The sequence below is a fragment of the Micropterus dolomieu genome, linkage group LG01 (genome assembly GCF_021292245.1).
Source record: "Micropterus dolomieu isolate WLL.071019.BEF.003 ecotype Adirondacks linkage group LG01, ASM2129224v1, whole genome shotgun sequence".
Lineage (NCBI taxonomy): Eukaryota > Metazoa > Chordata > Actinopteri > Centrarchiformes > Centrarchidae > Micropterus > Micropterus dolomieu.
Genome location: NC_060150.1, coordinates 43,525,860 through 43,544,834, shown reverse-complemented (window position 1 = coordinate 43,544,834; position 18,975 = coordinate 43,525,860). Strand labels below are relative to the sequence as shown.

General features: G+C 39.0%; 1 protein-coding gene and 1 long non-coding RNA gene across 5 annotated transcripts in view; one reads left to right on the top strand and one right to left on the bottom strand.

Annotated features, from left to right (window-relative positions):
• Positions 1 to 1,583, bottom strand: part of LOC123963544 — a 212,308-nt gene extending 210,725 nt beyond the window's left edge. For both annotated transcript variants that reach the window (XR_006823218.1, XR_006823204.1), the window contains exons 1-2: positions 923 to 1,583; positions 383 to 444 (exon numbers count right to left, since the gene is read on the bottom strand). This is a non-coding gene — a long non-coding RNA (uncharacterized LOC123963544). The remainder of the gene's footprint in view (positions 1 to 382; positions 445 to 922) is intronic.
• Positions 1 to 18,975, top strand: part of LOC123963177 (cadherin-12-like) — a 64,932-nt gene that overhangs the window by 18,309 nt on the left and 27,648 nt on the right. For 2 of the 3 annotated variants that reach the window (XM_046039844.1, XM_046039931.1), the window contains exons 2-5: positions 3,431 to 3,725; positions 6,378 to 6,497; positions 8,229 to 8,396; positions 14,451 to 14,638. In XM_046039844.1, the coding sequence (XP_045895800.1) occupies positions 3,431 to 3,725; positions 6,378 to 6,497; positions 8,229 to 8,396; positions 14,451 to 14,638 (771 nt within the window). The remainder of the gene's footprint in view (positions 1 to 3,430; positions 3,726 to 6,377; positions 6,498 to 8,228; positions 8,397 to 14,450; positions 14,639 to 18,975) is intronic. The other variant, XM_046040021.1, reaches the window with a different exon arrangement.

Genomic DNA, 18,975 nt, shown 5'->3' with positions numbered 1-18,975 from the left:
AAAAAAAAAAAAAAGGTAGTGCAACTACATTTTACAAGTTCACGATTACAAACTACGTTACACCTACATTTTACCGACATGCCATGTCTCACAATGATAAATTACATATTATAAATATAACTATTGCAGCACAGCGTGTTTCCCAAACTAGTCGGACGATGACAAAACAAATAAATAAATGTCCATTACTAATGAGACAAAAGAGTTAATCCTCGATAAAAAAAAACATTGCCAACATCCCCACAGCAGGTGCTACAAACAATGAGATACTGGACATACTGTACCTACAAGCATGCACAAAGTTAAGTAGGAGGTACAGCGACCAAAACAACAAGTATGATGGCACGGCGGCCAACCAGCACAGAATAAAATAATGTCCTACCTTTTGTAGACAGACAATGTCCCCTAAGTGTGTCGAATGTGCCATCCAGTACATAATTTCATCTGTGAGCAAAACCATCAAATTATCCTTTTTATTATAACATAACAAAAAAGATAACAAAACGTGTTTTGTGTAGTAAAAACAAATACTCACACATTGTGACACAAGATCTGTGATCAACAAACACAATTCAATACACACAAAAATCCCTGATGAGTCAAATGAATAGAATAGAAGCCAACAATCCCATAATGGCAAGTGAATATTATTTGCTATATCTGTGCACACCATGGCAAGCACATATGACTGGGCAATATGTTTGAAATAAGTACAAAACATGAAAACTAAACTACTTTTATTAGTTTAAGTTAATTACAATTCTGGCAAATAATTTGGTAAAATAATAAGATTCGAATATTTTATCAACACACAATTCCACTGAAAGTCAGTAGGCTAAACTTTAATGAATGACCCCACAAACCCTTTATACACTTACACACTTAAAACAGAATAAAACAGAAGATAAGAGTCATATCCTACCTTTTGAGGTCACCATTCATCCAGTCCATAGCCAACTCCATCTCTGTCCAAAATTCAAATTCCCAAGTTGCCACCAGGCTTACATGTAGATGTCTAATGAAGTTCACCTCCAAAGTTCTGTCATAGTTCCTTTAATAGGTGGAGAAGACGCCATGTGTTCACTGTGTCTTGGTTCTAGACACATAACAGTTAATGTTATTCATCCAAAATATGTTTTCCCTATCCCAGTGTGCTGCTGTAAAGCTAGCGCCCTTTTCCAAGGCGATGGAAGCTTTTTTCTGCGTGGCTTTTCCCCTTTAGAAAAGTCTCCTTGGCGTAATAATTGTGCACATTACATTGTAGCCAAGGAAAGCCATTAAAGCTAGCATTTGTGTGACGTTACTTCCAGGTGTTTTCAAAACGTCGTCCAATGCTCTGTATATCCAGGTTGCATTAATTAACTTTTCATCTTCTCTTGCTAAAGCTCACATCTTGGCAGAATCTCAGCGGGGCTTGCACACCTGCATCTTTTAGCTAGGTGTCCTCCTCCTGCGCAGTTTAACTTTATCAGCGCTTGTCAATTCAACCAAGTAAATTAGCCAAATTTACCTGGAGCCGTTTCTCTTTTACCGTTTTGTTTGTTTGTTTTTTGAGGTGGTAAGCGCTGAGTGTATGCATTTCATTTCAAAATGCGAGGGGAAAGATGGCAGCTTAGTTTGGGTTCCAATTTATTTCAAGGAAGGGCGTCAATATCCTCTGTCGTTCCCTTGAACCCTTGTTTTGTCTCCTTGTAGCAAGGGTATAAAATGCTGGCAAGGCCCATGAAAAACAGGTGAGGTAAATATAGCCTGGAATAAACTTTACCTTTTTTTCTTGTTAGAAGACTGGACATGTTAATCATAAAGTAAACTTGGGTATCATAACACTTATAATAATAATAATGGTAACCCTTAGATATAGTGCCTACCAAAAGCAAATTGTAGAGGACAACTATTTAAAAATGTATATTTTCAAGTTTCCCAAAACATAACAATTAGCTAAACTTGTATAACCTAGTGCCAAGTATACAAAGAGTTTAGTTTTGTAATCTACTTTGTTTTATTGTCAGATAATCTAGTTTGTGGAGGAGTAACATTCTGTTGATATTGTTTATATGGCCAGTACATAATCTACATTTCAGATTTGTGCTCATTGCGTAAAATAATATGGGACCCAACCAGGGTTATGTAGTAAAAATAATTCTCATTCATTTGAAGAGCAATGAATAATTCACCATGGGTGAGAACATAATAATGTCATGCCATGCTTGTGTGAGCTGTGCAATTTGGACTGAATTACTCCCAGTGGTGTCTTGGGTTGTTTTCGTAACCTACATATAATTTAAAGCTGCATAAAATTTCCTCTTACCTCCATGGCTGGCACTTCCATAGACGTCCACTGGAAAATTGCATATGTTCAAAGGATAGCTCTATATTTCACGAGTAGGGTGGGAAAAAAAGACAAATTCAAAAAAAAAAGACAGTGTCAGTATTTGGATTCATTCAGTCATTAGCTAGTACATGGCAGCTATGCCATGGTAAAGATTGGGAAAAGATCATGGATATTGTACATACATTGTGGTTTAGATATGATTAGGGTTCAGCACCTAACCATTTGGTTAAGGATAGGGAAAGATCATGGTCATGGTTAATAAAAACATATATATTAACTGCATTTTTATTATTATTAACACCCATCCAACTCCACCTCCACCTCCTCCTGTCCTGAAATAAGACTGCTGTTCAACAGTGTTGGTGGAAATTCCATGCCATCGTTAAGAAGGCAAAAATCCATATCCATATATGGTGATGATCACATTGCATTAGAGTCCTTAAATATTTAAAAGGCTTTGAATTGTATGACTGATCTCGCCGGGGCAGTAAACATAACTATGTCAATAAACGTTTTGCCACCAGCCCAGAATGTGTTTGTCTTGTACAAAGAGAGCTGTGGCCCTGGATCTATATTAACAAAGATGTTCTCTGGCTCGAGTAGTGATATTTTGCAACTGTGCTGAGAGTCATCTGGTTACAGACCTCCGCTGTCAGGTGAACGCATTAAAAATTGTTCCTGTGGAAAACGAGTGTTTACCTCTAGTTTTCACTGTCTGATCTTTGACACTTTGAGAAAAACTCCTATCTCCAGTCTCATATAAAGGAATTTTTTTGGAGTCATGCTTGAATAGAAATGGGTCCACAGTGCTGGAGAGTTGTCACTGCTGCATAATTGCACTGAGAGAATACATTATTTATGAAAGATTTAGCCTCATTAATCTGTGAAACGTTCTGAAAGTACAATCATTTTATTTTTCTCGAGATTTAGTATTTTGCAGATCTTTGCAGAGACATGAATTTACTCTTTGATGTCAGTTTCCTTGACTGTCTTTGTGATATAGTGTTCGTTGACAGCTCTTCCCCAGTGCTTTCAATGAATCATTATCTGTGCCAATGTTTCGGACCCAACCTGTCTTTTTCCTCTTTTGTCTTTCAGCTGCACACTGACCTCGATAAGGGGGACAGTGCCGTAAAGTACACTCTCTCGGGGGACGGGGCTGGCACTATTTTCACAATTGACCAAACAACGGGGGACATCCATGCCTTAAGAAGCCTTGACAGAGAGGAGAAGCCTTACTACACCTTACGCGCCCAGGCTGTTGACATCATTACCAATAGGCCCTTAGAGCCTGAATCAGAATTTGTAATCAAGGTTCAAGACATCAACGACAATGAGCCAAAGTTCCTAGAGGGACCATATACAGCCAGTGTCCCTGAGATGTCACCTGTAGGTAAGTGACCATCTGCAGTGTCTTGTTCTGTCCGCTAAAAATAGAAAAGCCAGTACTTTCCCTAATTGATTAGAATCCTTTGCACTGAAAACGTAGTTTTCTCCTCTTGAACTATAGAATACAAAGTTGAGTTTCAGGAGCATCACAGGTACAACCAGAGGGACAAAGCTGCTTACCCCCCCATTTCAGAGAACCAGTTGTTCTTGGTGTGCCCTGGGTGTATTTTACAGCTTTGTCTTTATACATTCCCCCTAGAGAGAGCAGATCAAGGTAATTCGCTGGGAGAATCGTTCCTCTTGATCTGAATGGCAATGAAGCCCTCAAAACTCCAAACGCAGCAGTCTCTAGAGTATGGTTAGAAAGCAGGAACAACATAGCCTAGCCCCAGTGAACACTTGAAATCATAAGCTGCTCTGCAGCTGTTTATTGTAGAATTAGAAAAAGCTTTCAAGTTTATCAAATACACATCTAGTGTGACCATAAAACAGTATTCAGAGATTAGCTTTAAAAACCACCTACAGAATGTAACATCCACAACATTAAGACCCCACATGTCATGATTTTATAATGGCAGTCACTCGAGAAAATAATTACAGCCAAAATGTGACTGATGTTTTAGGATTAGGCTACATTTGAATTTACAGTATTTTGTGTATTAGATATTTGTTGAATAATTAGTAATGTTTAAGAAAGCATTAAAGAAAGAATACCGTAAAGGTAATTTTCTACATTTAAGAATATGTAATCAAGATCTTGGGAACAATATCTAATCATAATAAAATCATCAAAAATCTTTCAGTGCGTTTTTGTGCTGGGACTGGAAATATCATAGTGCTGCATACAGTAAAGCTACAAATCAAGTGAAATCGCAAAATAACTTCTTACAGTAAGGCAAATGAAGGAATGTGACTGATTATAAAACAAGACAAAATACACTGGGTTTTTAAAATAAACAATAATCACTGTCACCCATTACAGACCATAAAAATGATAACTAACACTGAAAATGGTTGATAATTACCAGATTATGCAGAGTAATGCTACTGTCAGCAATATAGAGAGAGTTGCCTAAAAAAAAAATACTACAAAATGTCTTAGGCTTGATAAATGTGTTGATTTCACTCCATGTCTACAAACTTGCATTTCAAATTGTTTATATGAGACTTTTACACAACTGTGCGAACATCCCAATCGGGTCAGTCTTTTGACTGCACTAATTCCTCTTTCTCTTCATGTTTGAATACTAAATCTGTGCACATTGTATATTTTGCTATGTTAATTGGTTTCCTCCGCTTTGTAATTTGTCAAATATTATAATATAATGAATATTTAATGAAGCCAGATAGATGATCTATATTTTTCAAAACTGGTCTGCATTCACATCTGTGTTTACCAGCAGTGATCTTTGAAGCCATTCTTTTTACCTAGTTCTTAATCACACGCCTGAATTCCATAATTGTTGAAAATATTCATCGTGTTTATTGTCTACCACCGAGGGTAAAGGCTGTTGCTTTTGTCACTCGGAAATGCGTAGGTGTCAGCCACACTTAAAGGCTTTTAAACTTTCCCTACATTTGACTTGTTAGAGCTGTGGATTTACTCCCCTTTGCTCAACTGAAAGGTGTTCATGTATTATCTCATCTGTTGTATATTTGCGTTCAACACAATGCAGGCCTTCTCTGGCATGTCTAATCAGGCATGTGTGGCTTTGTTAGGGACAACTGAGACACTAATCTTTCTAACCTAATGATTTAATGCCATTGTTTCCGAGTGCTCAGACTGCAAAGCCTATTTAATATACAGCAGGTTCTTTACAGGCAACTAGGAGCTTATCAGCATTTAAAATGACCATGTAAATGAAATCCCTCTGGTCAGTGTCTACTGTTAATAGCAAGTGTTCCACAATTCCTGCAGCTGAAAATTTGTTTTTAAGCTAGCCAGGTGATTGATACATGGACATTATGTGCACAGAGCTGTCTGCCTGTCTGCAAGTAGTGTTTCTGAAGAATCTGCCCATCTGCCCAAGAAACACCAGGCATGTGTCTTATAAATTCTTACAAAATAATCAGGCTGACAAGTGATTTTGTGTTTGGTAACTCTTCCAAAACTGGAAACTTTGTATTGAATCTGTTGAATGTAAATACATGGTAAAAAAGGACGTGTTAATGGAATAGGGTTTTCAATGCCAGTTAGTTAAGGGGGGGGGGTGAGCCAAACCTCCAACAAGTAATTATTCTGTCCCTCTTACGACAGGAGTTTGGAAGACTGCCATCCTAATACTATTCTTGCCACGGTCTTTTGTTTTCTTAATGTTAGCGCTGTTTAATGAATGGCCACACACAAGCTTTTTTCCCCCATGCTTTATTTTTTTTTTAAAAAGCCCACTTAGTGGTGCTACAACTGTTCAAATCAAAAACATACAACAGGAAGCTTGAACAACATCTCAACCTTTCTACTCCACACTCCTCTCTCTCCACTCTATCGGGGACTTTGTTCAGTATTAGCTGTACCTTTCTCAGTTGTGGTTCATCATTCATTAATGTCAGGTGAGTTTGTTCGGTAAACTGATGAACTTCAAAGAGTTTGGATTTCAGTCTCACGAGGAAACAAATTAAGTCAAAGTCGACATGTCGTCCCACCCTTTTTCTTCAGGGACATATGTGACGCAAGTGACAGCCACAGATGCAGATGACCCTACCTATGGAAACAGTGCTAGAGTGGTATACAGCATCCTCCATGGCCAGCCATACTTCTCTGTTGACCCTAAAACAGGTAAAGTACTTTTGTGATTTATGAGACAAAATAATGATTCAGTCAGTGTATGTCTCTATATTTTTACTTTAAATATGCAAGTACAAAAGTGTCAGAAAATAAGTACCTGTGTGCCTGGAAATTGCAGTGCAGCGAGGCAGTGAAATACTGTTGCCTAGGACATTTTCTTGAATGTGTGTGATATATTGTGGACCACTGGAAGCATATATCATGAGAATAAAATCCAGAAATGACCCCTGAGCCACTCTACAAATCAGTGGGTTCATGCTCTCCAATAAAGACAGTGAATTATTTATCTGACGGGTATGAAATGAAGTGTCAGTTGTATCAAAAATGCATTTGTATCAAGCAGCACTAATATATTGGAATGCTATTTGATCATATTAAATGATCAGTAGCTGTAAATATGGTAGTTGCTAGCTGGGGCGGAGGAATCCCACCACGTTTTGCAACATATCAAAATGTCAGGTGAACCCACAAACTGACAGTCTCAGCATCAGGAAATAAACTGCAATCTCAAAACCACCAATGACTTTCTGAATCTTTGATGCAAGGATGCTGAGTAGTCAATGTTGTGAACAGCAAACCGCTACAGCAGTTAGCTTAAATAAATTCACCAAAAGACAAGTAAGAAAATAACATTTGGTGCTGAAACATTCCGATTGTTATTTAGTTATTTCCATTATTTATTAGTTGTACCTGCACTTTGCTGCTGTAGTCAGATGGTGTTGTAGGAGGAAAATGACAGAGAAACTGAAGTAGAGTAGCAGCAACGTAGGATACGGCAGATGATTGTTCTAAATCTGAAAAAACTCCATACCACCAGTGTATGAAGGTAGTGGGCTGCAGTTGGCTTACTATCTGGGACAGTTCAAAGCATATGAAAACAGGTTCATACATATCATACCAGCAGATACGGTGGAATCTGTGGCTGATTATGCCGCTCATCCCAGAGCTTTACAGAACACATACTGTGACTGTATTTCGAACAGATGCTGGAAAAAATCTAACTGTTCAAGCAAATGTTTGCCCTGCTGGGCCTGCATCTATCTCCAAATGCACATCAGCAAGGGGAACAAATACTGGGAGGAAAAAGGTGAGCAAAGGGAGGTGGGGGGGCAACAACATACATAAATCTCCATGCATGTTATCCCTCTCAGTAACCGACATTCCTTTCTCCAAAAAAAGACCTTCAAAATAAAAATAATCTTTGATTTTCGGTTCATACATGTTGGGGGTCTGCGGATCAAATGGGACATCCTCACCATATTAAATGGAATAAGAGGGGTGAAAAAAGTGTAGACCCACCTATGCTGCCTGCCTCCTTTTAGCCTGCCAACCTCCCGCTGACCTAGCTATTAATCTGCAGTACAAACGCTCTCTGATCTCAGGGTCTCTGATCCTCAAGTGAATCATTATATGGCTTCACCAGAGTTCCCTATTGAATGTCAAGTGTCTCAAGTTTGTGAAATGACCTCTATTTCAGCCTTGGTCAAAGCCACATGTGCAGCTTCTTACTGCAGAGTGAGCTCCTTAGGTGGAAATATATTGTGTATTTTGAAATAAATTGTGCTGTTGGTGTCAAACATATTTCATGGGATTTTATGTTTACCACTTTTTCCCCTTTGTCTTTTTTTTCTCTCACTATCTCTTTCTCTCACTACTTTCTCTTCTTCCTCTATTTATCATCCTTTATTATCTGTATTTCTCATAAATCTTGCTGTACACCAGGGGTTATTAAGACAGCCTTGCCCAATATGGACAGAGAGGTGAAGGAACAGTACCAGGTCTTAATCCAGGCCAAGGACATGGGGGGCCAACTGGGGGGGCTGGCTGGGACCACAACCGTAAACATCACCCTGAGCGATGTCAACGATAACCCACCCAGGTTCTCTAAAAGTGAGTGTCCTTTACAGACATTTTATTAGACATAAATATAACTACTAATAATAATACCAACTTTTATTTTTGTAAAACAATACAATCTGCGTGACCTTATGCAGGTTAACGCATTTTATGATAACAAAATTATAACAGGGCAGGGGGTATTCATCATGTCTACTCTTTGTAATTGGTTTTCATTATTTGTCATTATGTGCTGTTGTAAGCACAGGCTTATTTATTTAGCATGATTGCATCTACAGCTACTACTCCTGGCAAATAAACTAGGATTGGTGTTATTTCACTCATGGGGCATCCTTCTATATTTAGATCAGGTTTGAGTAGGATGGTGCTGCACCAGGGATTGAGTCAGTGTATTTAAACACTGTATTTTAGCTGGTATTTTGTATAAGCTGCTAAACCAGATTAATTTGATTGTAGCATTCACTGGGTCATGTAAAAAGCCAAGCTTGAAAAAAGCTAGAAAAATACTCATTGCTGTAAACACATTGATCTGTGAAAGCTTCTCTACATACACTAACCATAAATATTAATCTGTGTGCGAAATGTATTCTCTTCCAAAACAGCAGGTGTATGACAGGAAAGCAAAATACTGTTCTGTATTGATGCAGTCTCTTCAGGTATTTTGCGGCAACACCGAATGTTCTCCTCTGAATGTAAATACAGGCAGTCAGGCGGTCAAGCTTCTTTGGCTGCGAGGAAAAGATGATATTTCCATAATGCTGTCACAGCACAGAGGTTTGGGCCAAGTATGGCAGCTCCTCTGTCCTGTCCCAAATCCTTTCTTTGTCATCTTCTCCTTTCCATGTATAGCAGGCTAGAACAGGTTAGAAAAATGTGTGGTGGCCATATTGGAGGACCTAATCAGATGAGTCAGTTATAATATTGCTGCATATATCTATCCCACATCTGTCTTTTACAGAAATCCTTTTTTTACTCCATAGTTATTATAGATTAAGCATTTGTAAACCGTCAATCCCCCGAATGTGATGGCAACAGATGTGGTTGCAACTGCAAAGCCTGCAATGTTCATGACTGACAGCATGTGAAAGTCACATTTCTGAAATTATTACCAAGTCCAGTAACTCCAGATGTCATCTGAATCCAATCCCCACAACCCTAGTAAAAGCATGCTTGCCTTCTATAATTTCCCTAGTAACATCAATCATCAACTCCTCTCTGTCCACTGGTACGGTTCCACCCTCTCTGAAAGTTGCCAACCTCAGACCAACACTCAAGAGAGGGTTGTTGTTCTCAACTACAGACCAACCTCAATAAAAACAATCTCCTTGAAAAATTCCAATCTGGCTTCAGACCCAAATATAGCACAGAAACTGCTCTGGTTAAGATCACCAACGATCTCCTCCGTGCAACAGATTCCGGTCTACTCTCCATTCTCATCCTCCCGGACCTCACAGCAGCCTTTGACACTGTATTACATCCCCTACTCATGGACCGTCTGGCAAATATTGGAAATGGGGGCACTGTTTATCACTGGTTTGCTTCATACCTCTCAAAAAGGACACAAGATGTAAAAATTAATAACTATAGGTCAGAAATCTCCACAGACCATTAAGGAGTATCACAGGGTTCAGTGTTAGGACCACTTTTGTTTATCATCCCACTCCTCCCTCTTGGCAACATCTTCTAGCACTACAACATCCATTTTCACTGTTATGTTGACGATGCACAGCTTTCTGTGTCCACAAACCCCAGCTCCACACTCCCCTCCAGTACACTCACTGCCTGTCTACATGACATACAGACATGGATGACAACTAATTACTTACAACTCAACAATAGTAAGACTGAGTTTCTGCTCATTGGTTCAAAATCTACTCTGTCAAAAACCAACATCAGCTCACTCCCCATTAATGGAGCCACCATACCTGTCTCCACGCAGGTTAAGAGCCTTGGTGTAATATTGGACAGCACCCTCTCTCACTCCAGCCATATCAATAATGTATCCCGGACTGCCTTTTCCATCTATGAAACACATCCAGAATACACCCTGCTCTAACTCAACACTCAACAGAAGTCTTAGTAAATGCCTTGATTACTGCAATGCAATTTTAGCAGGCATCCCTAACAAACTCATCCACCGACTGCAACTCATCCAAAATGCTGCAGCAAGGTTCATAACATGGTCCAAGTCTACTGAACATGTCACTGCTCTGTTGATTCAACTACACTGGCTCCCTGTATCACAAAGGATTAACTTTAAAATATTACTATTAACATTCATTCAAAGCCCTCCACAATCTGTCTCCTACTTATCTCACTGACCTCATTCAGAGCTACACTCCATCTCGTTCCATGTGGTCTTCCACAATAAGTCTTTTGGCACTACCAACCATCAACCTAAGTACAATGGATGCAAGGGCCATCTTCTACGCTTCACCCAAACTCTGGAACTCTCTCCCCCCGTACATCCGTATACTGGACTCTATTACAAAATTCAAAACTGCTCTCAAAACTCATTACACTGATTCCCATTTGATTGTTTATGTTTTAATTTTATTTACGTTTGTTTTTATGCTGTTTTAATGATGCCATGTACTTTTGCTGCTTATCATATTTTATGATGTAAGGCGACCATGAGTGTCATGAAAGGCGCCATCAAATAAAATGTATTATTATTATTATTATTACATACCTGCGTGTGGCTTTGCAATCATCCTACAAGTGTATTAACCCACCAACAGTGCCATATAACAGCTGTTTGTTAACTTCATTTAACCTGCAACTCCATTTTGGCACTGGAGCTACCATATAAAAGAAAAGTTCTTGTCCTATCCTTAAAAGGACATGAACCTTAAATACCTTCAAAATGAATGCACGCCCTTGAATGTACTTATTATTTATTGAAATTATAACACCCAAATTCATCCATATGCCAGCTCACCTTTCTCAGTCCTAGGATCAACACTGAGGAAAAAGCTAAGATCCACAGTAAAATCGAGGAATAACAAATGAGAGGGATTGCAATAACATATACATCATAACAGCATCAGTATCTCATAGCCTAGCACGACCTTGAGTAGAGTATTGATTTCAAAAAACATTTAATGTGCAGCAAAGGTGGACTCGTACATATAGAACAAAAAGAGATTCAGATTGGATTCTGGATTTTAAATGTCTCTATTCAGTACATTACAGGGCTGTACAGACAGTGAATAAAATTTGTGCAAATGTCAATCCATGTTGGCATGAAAAATGCAAAATGAGGCATGCATGATGAGTATCCCTGTATATGGGTTACTCTACAAGTCATTATGTCATTATGAACACATCAGATATATAATATAATTCCATTGTATTAACGCATTCTTATACACTTACTGATATGAAGTATCTCACATTGTTGTAAATATTTGATTACATCTTTTTCATGTCACAACACTGAAGAAATGACACTTTGCTACAATGTAAAATAGTGATTGTACAGCTTGTTTAACAGTCTAAATTTGCTGTCCCCTCAAAATAGCACATCACGCAGCCATTAATGTCTAAACCGCTGGCAACAAAACTGAGTACACCCCTGAGTGAAAATGTCCACATTTGGCCCAATTAGCCATTTTCCCTGTCATGTGACTTGTTAGTGTTACAAGGTCTCAGGTGTGAATGGGGAGCAGGTGTGTTAAATTTTGTTGTTATTGCTCTCACACTCCCTCATACTGGTCACCGGATGTTCCACATGGCACCTCATGGCAAAGAACTTTCTGAGGATCTGAAAAAAATAATGGTTTCTCTACATAAAGATGGCCTAGGCTAGAAGACGATTGCCAAGACCTTAAAATTGAGGAGTAGCACGGGGGCCAAGACCATACGGCGGTTCAACAGGACAGGTTCCACTCAGAACAGGCCTTGCCATGGTTGACCAAAGAAGTTGAGTGCATGTGCTCAGTGTCATATACAGAGGTTGCCTTTGGGAAATAGACTGAGTGCTGCCAGCATTGCAGCAGAGGTTGAAGGGGTGGGGGGTCAGCCGGTCAGTGCTCATACCATATGCCGCACAGTGCATCAAATTGGTCTGCATGGCTGTTGTCCCAGAAGGAAGCCTCTTCACAAAAGTTTGCTGAAGACAAGCAGACTAAGGAAATGGATTACTGGAACCATGTGGTCTGATGAGACCAAGATAAACCTATTTGATCAGATGGTGTCAAACGTGTGTGCGTGGTGGCAACCAAGTGAGAAGTACAAATACAAGTGTGTCTTGCCTACAGTCAAGCATGGTGGTGGGAATGTCATGGTCCTGGGGCTGCATGAGTGCTGCCGGCACTGGGGAGCTACAGTTCATTGAGGGAACCATGAATGCCAATATGTACTGTGACATACTGAAGCAGAGCAAGATCTCCTCCCTTCGGAGACTGGGCCGCAGGGCAGTATTCCAAAATGATTACGACCTCAAACACACCTCCAAGACGACCACTGCCTTGCTAAAGAATCTGAGGGTAAAGGTGATGGACTGGCCAAGCACGTCTCCAGACCTAAAACTTATTGAGCATCTGCGGGGCATCCTCAAACGGGAGGTGGAGCAGCGTAAGGTCTCTAACATCCACCAGCTCCGTGATGTCGTCACGGAAGAGGACTCCAGTGGCAAACTGTGACGCTCTGGTGAACTCCATGCACAAGAGGGTTAAGACAGTGCTGGAAAATAATGGTGGTCACACAAAATATTGACACTGTGTGATGTATTATTTTGAGGGGACAACACTTACAAGCTGTACTCTTTACATTGCAGCAAAGTGTCATTTCTTCAGTGTTGTCACATGGAAAGATATAATCAACTATTGACAAAAATGTGAGGGATGTACTTACTTTTGTGAGACTGCATATACATACAAATGTTAACTTGGACACTGGCAACAATACTTAATGCAACAATAACCTAAGCAAAGACAGGCATTTTAGTTTTGTTTCAGTAAATTTATTTTGTTCCTCCACCGAGAAATAAATAAATATACTTTCTGCCAAATAGCATCCCTTTTCACTCTTCGAGTGACTAGTGCCTGACACTCTGGCTTATTGTAGACATTTGTTCATCCATCTCCACGTTTGATGTCATTGTGTGTCAAGTGGCAGTATACAAAGAAGGAGTTTCTAAGAAACTCATCCATTCCGTTCTGTCAGGCACATTGTCTTGTCACACTGGATTTTTACAAGCTCAAGTTAAACTTGGGGTTTATTTGTCATAGAAAGGGCCAAATAAATCTTAATTCCAATTCCAAATAAACAAATCATATTTTATAGAACCAGTCTTGGCTGATCCTGATTCTTGGCTGAGCATATACATGTGCTATTTTTTTTATCAAATGAAGGAATATGTAAAGAATTTGGTTAAATAAATGTAAACAAAATAGCCAGTCTGGGGTTCAGGTCCCAGTGCTACGCTGTCATTATAAGGATTTCTTGAATTCTCTCATTCAGTCCCAATGAATAAGCCTAATGTGAGGCCTAATTACCCCAAAACATTCCAAGTCCTCAGAATAATTTTTACACTATTAAACTCTTACTGAATTGCCCGTGGCTCCTCTATGATGCCACCAAGTGTTCACACCAGATTTGTTATGCAACAGTAAAGTTTTCATTTATATGGCACAAGCAGATGCTATTGTTTGAACTAGCCTTCTCAGAGAGTGAAGGTAAACAAGATTTCCACCTATTGTCAGGTGTAAGTAATAATCAATCAATCCACTGTTTGTTTGTAGATATATTTCAAAGTCTTCAGCAGTGATTATTGCTGTTGGGAGTATCAAAGACCTCGGGGCCCCTCGTGTTTGTTGATCTTACAGGTTGAGCCAGCCAATTACAAGGAGCTGAGCAGCCTTGATGTCTAAACACGTCAAAATTGAATAATGTCATGCCTATAACCAGAGGGCTGACATCAGACAGAGCATATCAGCTGCTTGCCTGTGGGTGGATATGACATCCTCAGGTGGGTGAGAGACTACATTAAGGACAGAGGATGTTAAGAGCTCAGTATTTTCCATCCAATGTCAAGTGATGATAATAAATGAGTCTGAGTCCAATCTGTTTGTTTGTTGACAGGTTTCTTTCACCTAAGAGTTCCTGAGTCTTCTGCAGTGGGATCTGCTGTCGGTAGAATCAAAGCACATGACTTGGACATCGGGAAAAATGCCGAAGTAGAGTACACAATTGTGCCAGGTGATGGAGGAGCCATGTTTGACATCACCACCAATGAACACAACCAAGAGGGGATCATCATTCTCAAAAGGGTATGGAGTCTCAGAAACTAAGACAAAATATTAAACATAAACCAGGAGTTAGCATTAAAAAACAGTATTCAGTGTTGTGGCTAGCACCAACAAATAAAGACAAATAATAAAGTAAAAAAACAAACAAAAAAGACAAGCCCACCTGGTAAATTCAGTAAAATGGCAATTTTACGCTTCGCATAACCCACCAGTACTACACAGTCAAGCGATTATCACAACTTTACCTAGTTGTTGTTGTTTTTCTTTTGTTTTTTTACATGAATACCTGTTTCATCCATTTATTAATTGCAGTTGTTCCACTTTTCCATTTTCCTGATTGATGTTAAGATGCCATCAATGAAACTCATGACTTCCTGTGGATTTTTCCCATTAAAATTGACCAATAAAGGGGAAGGCAGGTGAAAAATCTGCTGGAAGACACAAGAGATAAGCCCACAATAAATACTACATGAACCATCAAGAAAGCTTGCTCTGCTCAGGATAATAAAAAAAAGCGTAAATGTGTGTGTGTATATATATATATATATATAGCCTTCCTCAGCCACTTTGAAAAAGGAGTACTTTCTCGCCAGTGTTATTATTCCAGTGGTGCGACTGTAGATTTACATCTATTTAGAGTAACACCATCACTAACATCGTAGAACAAAACAAAGGAGGAAGTAAGTTTGATAAATATTGAAATAGATCAAATAACATATATGATAAGATGAAACGTCATACGTATGCAGGTAGAACCTCATTATGTTACAGAATGCTGTACCAGCAGGACACTTGGCAGCAGCAAGGGCTGAACTTGTGATCTTTCAGTGTGTCATGTTGCTCTCTAACTGTTTGTCCCCTTGCTGTCCATGCATTAAAGCTCTGCTCGGAGAAATGGCATAGCTCCCTCTGAGCTCCTGCGCTCTATAAAGCATTCACTCAGAATGTCAGGGCTCATTTACTATGCCATATGTTCTTTTTGATAAATGGATTGATACATACAGTGCATAGTGACCCACAGCAAGAGGTCTTGGTCTTTGGTTGTACTTTCTTTGAGCCACAGAGCAAAAGTATCTCATTTAATACCAGTGTTACCAAATATAGCATTTGTAAGGCCATGATATTGCTCCACAAAATGGCAAGTGGCACAAAAGCACCAGTGATATTAGAGAAATTTATTACTTCTAGCAAAAACCCTTTGAGATCTATCTTCTCATTTTCAAGGGGGACCCACAACGGCCAGAGGTGAAAGAAAAAGGACATTATGGCTGCAGTCTAAAATTAGAGGAAGAAATCTAAGTGATCCACACAGTGCAATGAGTACTAATCCACTAAATAGCTAGGCTTTAACAAGACTTATTATACAATCAAATATTAACTTTATCAAACACTGTCTATATATATATATATATATATATATATATATATAGAGAGAGAGAGAGAGAGAGAGATATATATATATATATATATAGAGAGAGAGAGAGAGAGAGAGAGAGAGAGAGAGAGAGAGAGAGAGAGAGAGAGAGAGAGAGAGAGAGATTTGTTCCAAGATTAATTTCATTCTTACTCAAAAGAATATAAGAATATCATGACCATGTCCTTCTGACCTTAGTAGTGAATTAACAAATGATCAATATTTCATTTCATTTTATTTAATTTTTAATATACCACCATGCATTTTTTTCTAAACAATTCTAATAATAACCATAGTAATTTTGGGCTAAAATTACTTTTAGTAAGAGCAAGAGCTTCACAACTTCTCCATGGAAAAGCCTGTCTGTGAATTCCTTCATCCATCTTATAGTCAGTTTTCATAATGTATTTATGTTCTTGTTTATTAAGTAAAAATCTCCCCATTAACTATCTTCCCTCACTTGTGTACACTTTCTGTTGCGATGCTGTCCTCAGGGTATGACTAGTTAAAGATCCAGCATGTCCACATACCCTAAGGACAAATAAAATCATTCTTTTGGCCACAAGCTTTACTGTAGAGAGCAAGAGCATTATATAATTTCTCTTTGGACATTTAAAGCATTCAGCTCAATGACAGTGGTTTATAATATGCATTTCTGAGTGCTGTGTGGGCAGAGAATGAAAGAGTCTCAGTATGGTCACATTTAGGTTTCAATAAAAGGTGTACACATACTTCTCACTTGAAACAATGCGACAAAAATGGCATTAATATAATAAATTGTATTAATGAAATCATCATTAGACTGACTCTGTGAGAGCTCTGTAGAGAAGAATGTGACTCTCAGGCGCTGGTTTGTTTGCAGGCTAGCCAGGTTAGTAAACAAGACTGTGCAATGTGCTGTTTTCAACAGTTTACAGACTGTTACCTCTCACTGCCTTTTAGAGCCACCACTGAATAACAGAACTGCTCACTCTTCCATCCCTCTGCCAGCCAGCTATTAAAATACATCCTGTCAGTATCACTTGAACAGCTGTCAAATGTTTCACTCAGTGTCTCTGAATGTACCATGTAACAGTTAAGAAGCATATAATATGAATGTGTTAAAGTTAGTAGGTCTCGCCCACACACCAAACTACACATGTGCACACATAAGCAAAGTCTTGTGTACTCTCACACATCGCAGGCAAACATGCACAAATATAAGCTTTCAACCTGCTATTCCTCTCACATTCATTCCTTCATACTCTGTACTGCATTTCCCTTTGGCAGGATGCAGGAGACCCCTGTGGTGAGTTTAAATGCCATTTGTTGTCGGTGCTATTGAGGTTCAATTGAAAAAAAGAACTGCAGAGCAATGCTAGTTTTCATAATGCAACAGCCCCAAAATGTTTCTGTGACACTGAAAAGGAGAAAAATGTAAATGTCAGAAAGTTTTTTTTTTTAAGCAGTGCTCAGATGCACGGATAAGATGGATGCCTTTCCTGGTATGAGTTCTCTTCTTATTTTCAGGTAACAAATGTGGGCCTGAAATATGTTTGATTAGTCTTTTCCAAAACACATCCATACAAATGTTTTGTAAGGAAAGTTACAGATAAGTGTATGTTTACCAACAACCCATTTAGCTTTACCACTATGTCACGGTAATTTTGTAAGCGCAAACATAGTTATTTACCCAAACTGGATATCTCATTTAATTTGTTCACTCACATAGCACTATTGGTGCTCTCTGTTGCTGTCATACAATACAGTACAGTACAAGTTGGGACATCAATTCAGTACACATGCTTAAAGCATTTAAATCAAATTTTTAGCCATAAACAGTATCAATTTTATTCACCAGCTAACTTCAAACTCTCTAGATGAAAACACAGGTCTTCAGACATCCTCCGAAACTTTGCAGCTTTAAACTCAAATACACTATCGGAAGACAACAAAATACTTTTAAGGAGTGGTAATATATCTGTTTTGTCACTTGCTGTTTCATTTCAGGGATACAGCATATATTTCATCTGATTGCAGTAAGTAATAGAAAAAATGTGCAGCCAATTCTATCTGTTTTTGTGCCTTTCAGGGTATTTCTGATGCAAGTGTCTAAAATGTTCTTTGGGGGAATGCAAATCTGCATTTGTTTTTCTGATGTATCACAGTGAGGTACTTGTTAACTGGTACATTTTTAGTACATGCCCCAGCACACAAGCACACAAAGGTGTGTGATCCTTTGATCCCCAAAAATATGCAGCTGAGAGTGAGTAATTGATTCCCTGCTCAGTGTAAGAGCTCCCTCAGTATGCTCCGTGCTTAAGTATGAACATATGCAAACCTGTGTATGTGTAAACCACGTATGTGTGTGTGTGAATACATACTCTGTAAGTAATGAATGTGAGGAAGGTGCTTATAGTCATGGCTATAGATCATTGTATAGTGACCTTCTCAATGACAGTAATGGAATAACAGAATGAGACAGGAACCAATTATGATGTAAATTAAGGTGGTTATTTACATCATGTATACCCTCGACGGGTGGTGAGGATTCATCTTTGCTCCTATTGTTTTACTTGCAGTGTTTGATGTGCTGCCATATAATAGGCAGTGTGATGTATTCCCTACAGTGGTAGGCTACTGCAAAAAGGCATTGTTAGTGTGGGACATTCTGAGCTCCTTTGACTGGCCAAGCCCCCCCGCAGTTTAATTTACTAAACAACATATGTCTCTACCCGTGTGGGATTATGATATTAGCAGGACATGGACAAGTGAGAAAGAGAAGAGACAAAGAATGAGATGTGCCTGGAAAGGTGTAGGGAGTACGTAGCTGGAGATGAAGCCTTTATGAGTTGTTCAGTGTGTTCCCAGAATACTGACCCGCCCACAGACTTGTCTTTTTTCAGAATCGTAGAATATCCCCAGAGACAGGTGTGCAAATGTGTGCAAGCAATCCCTCTCCTTA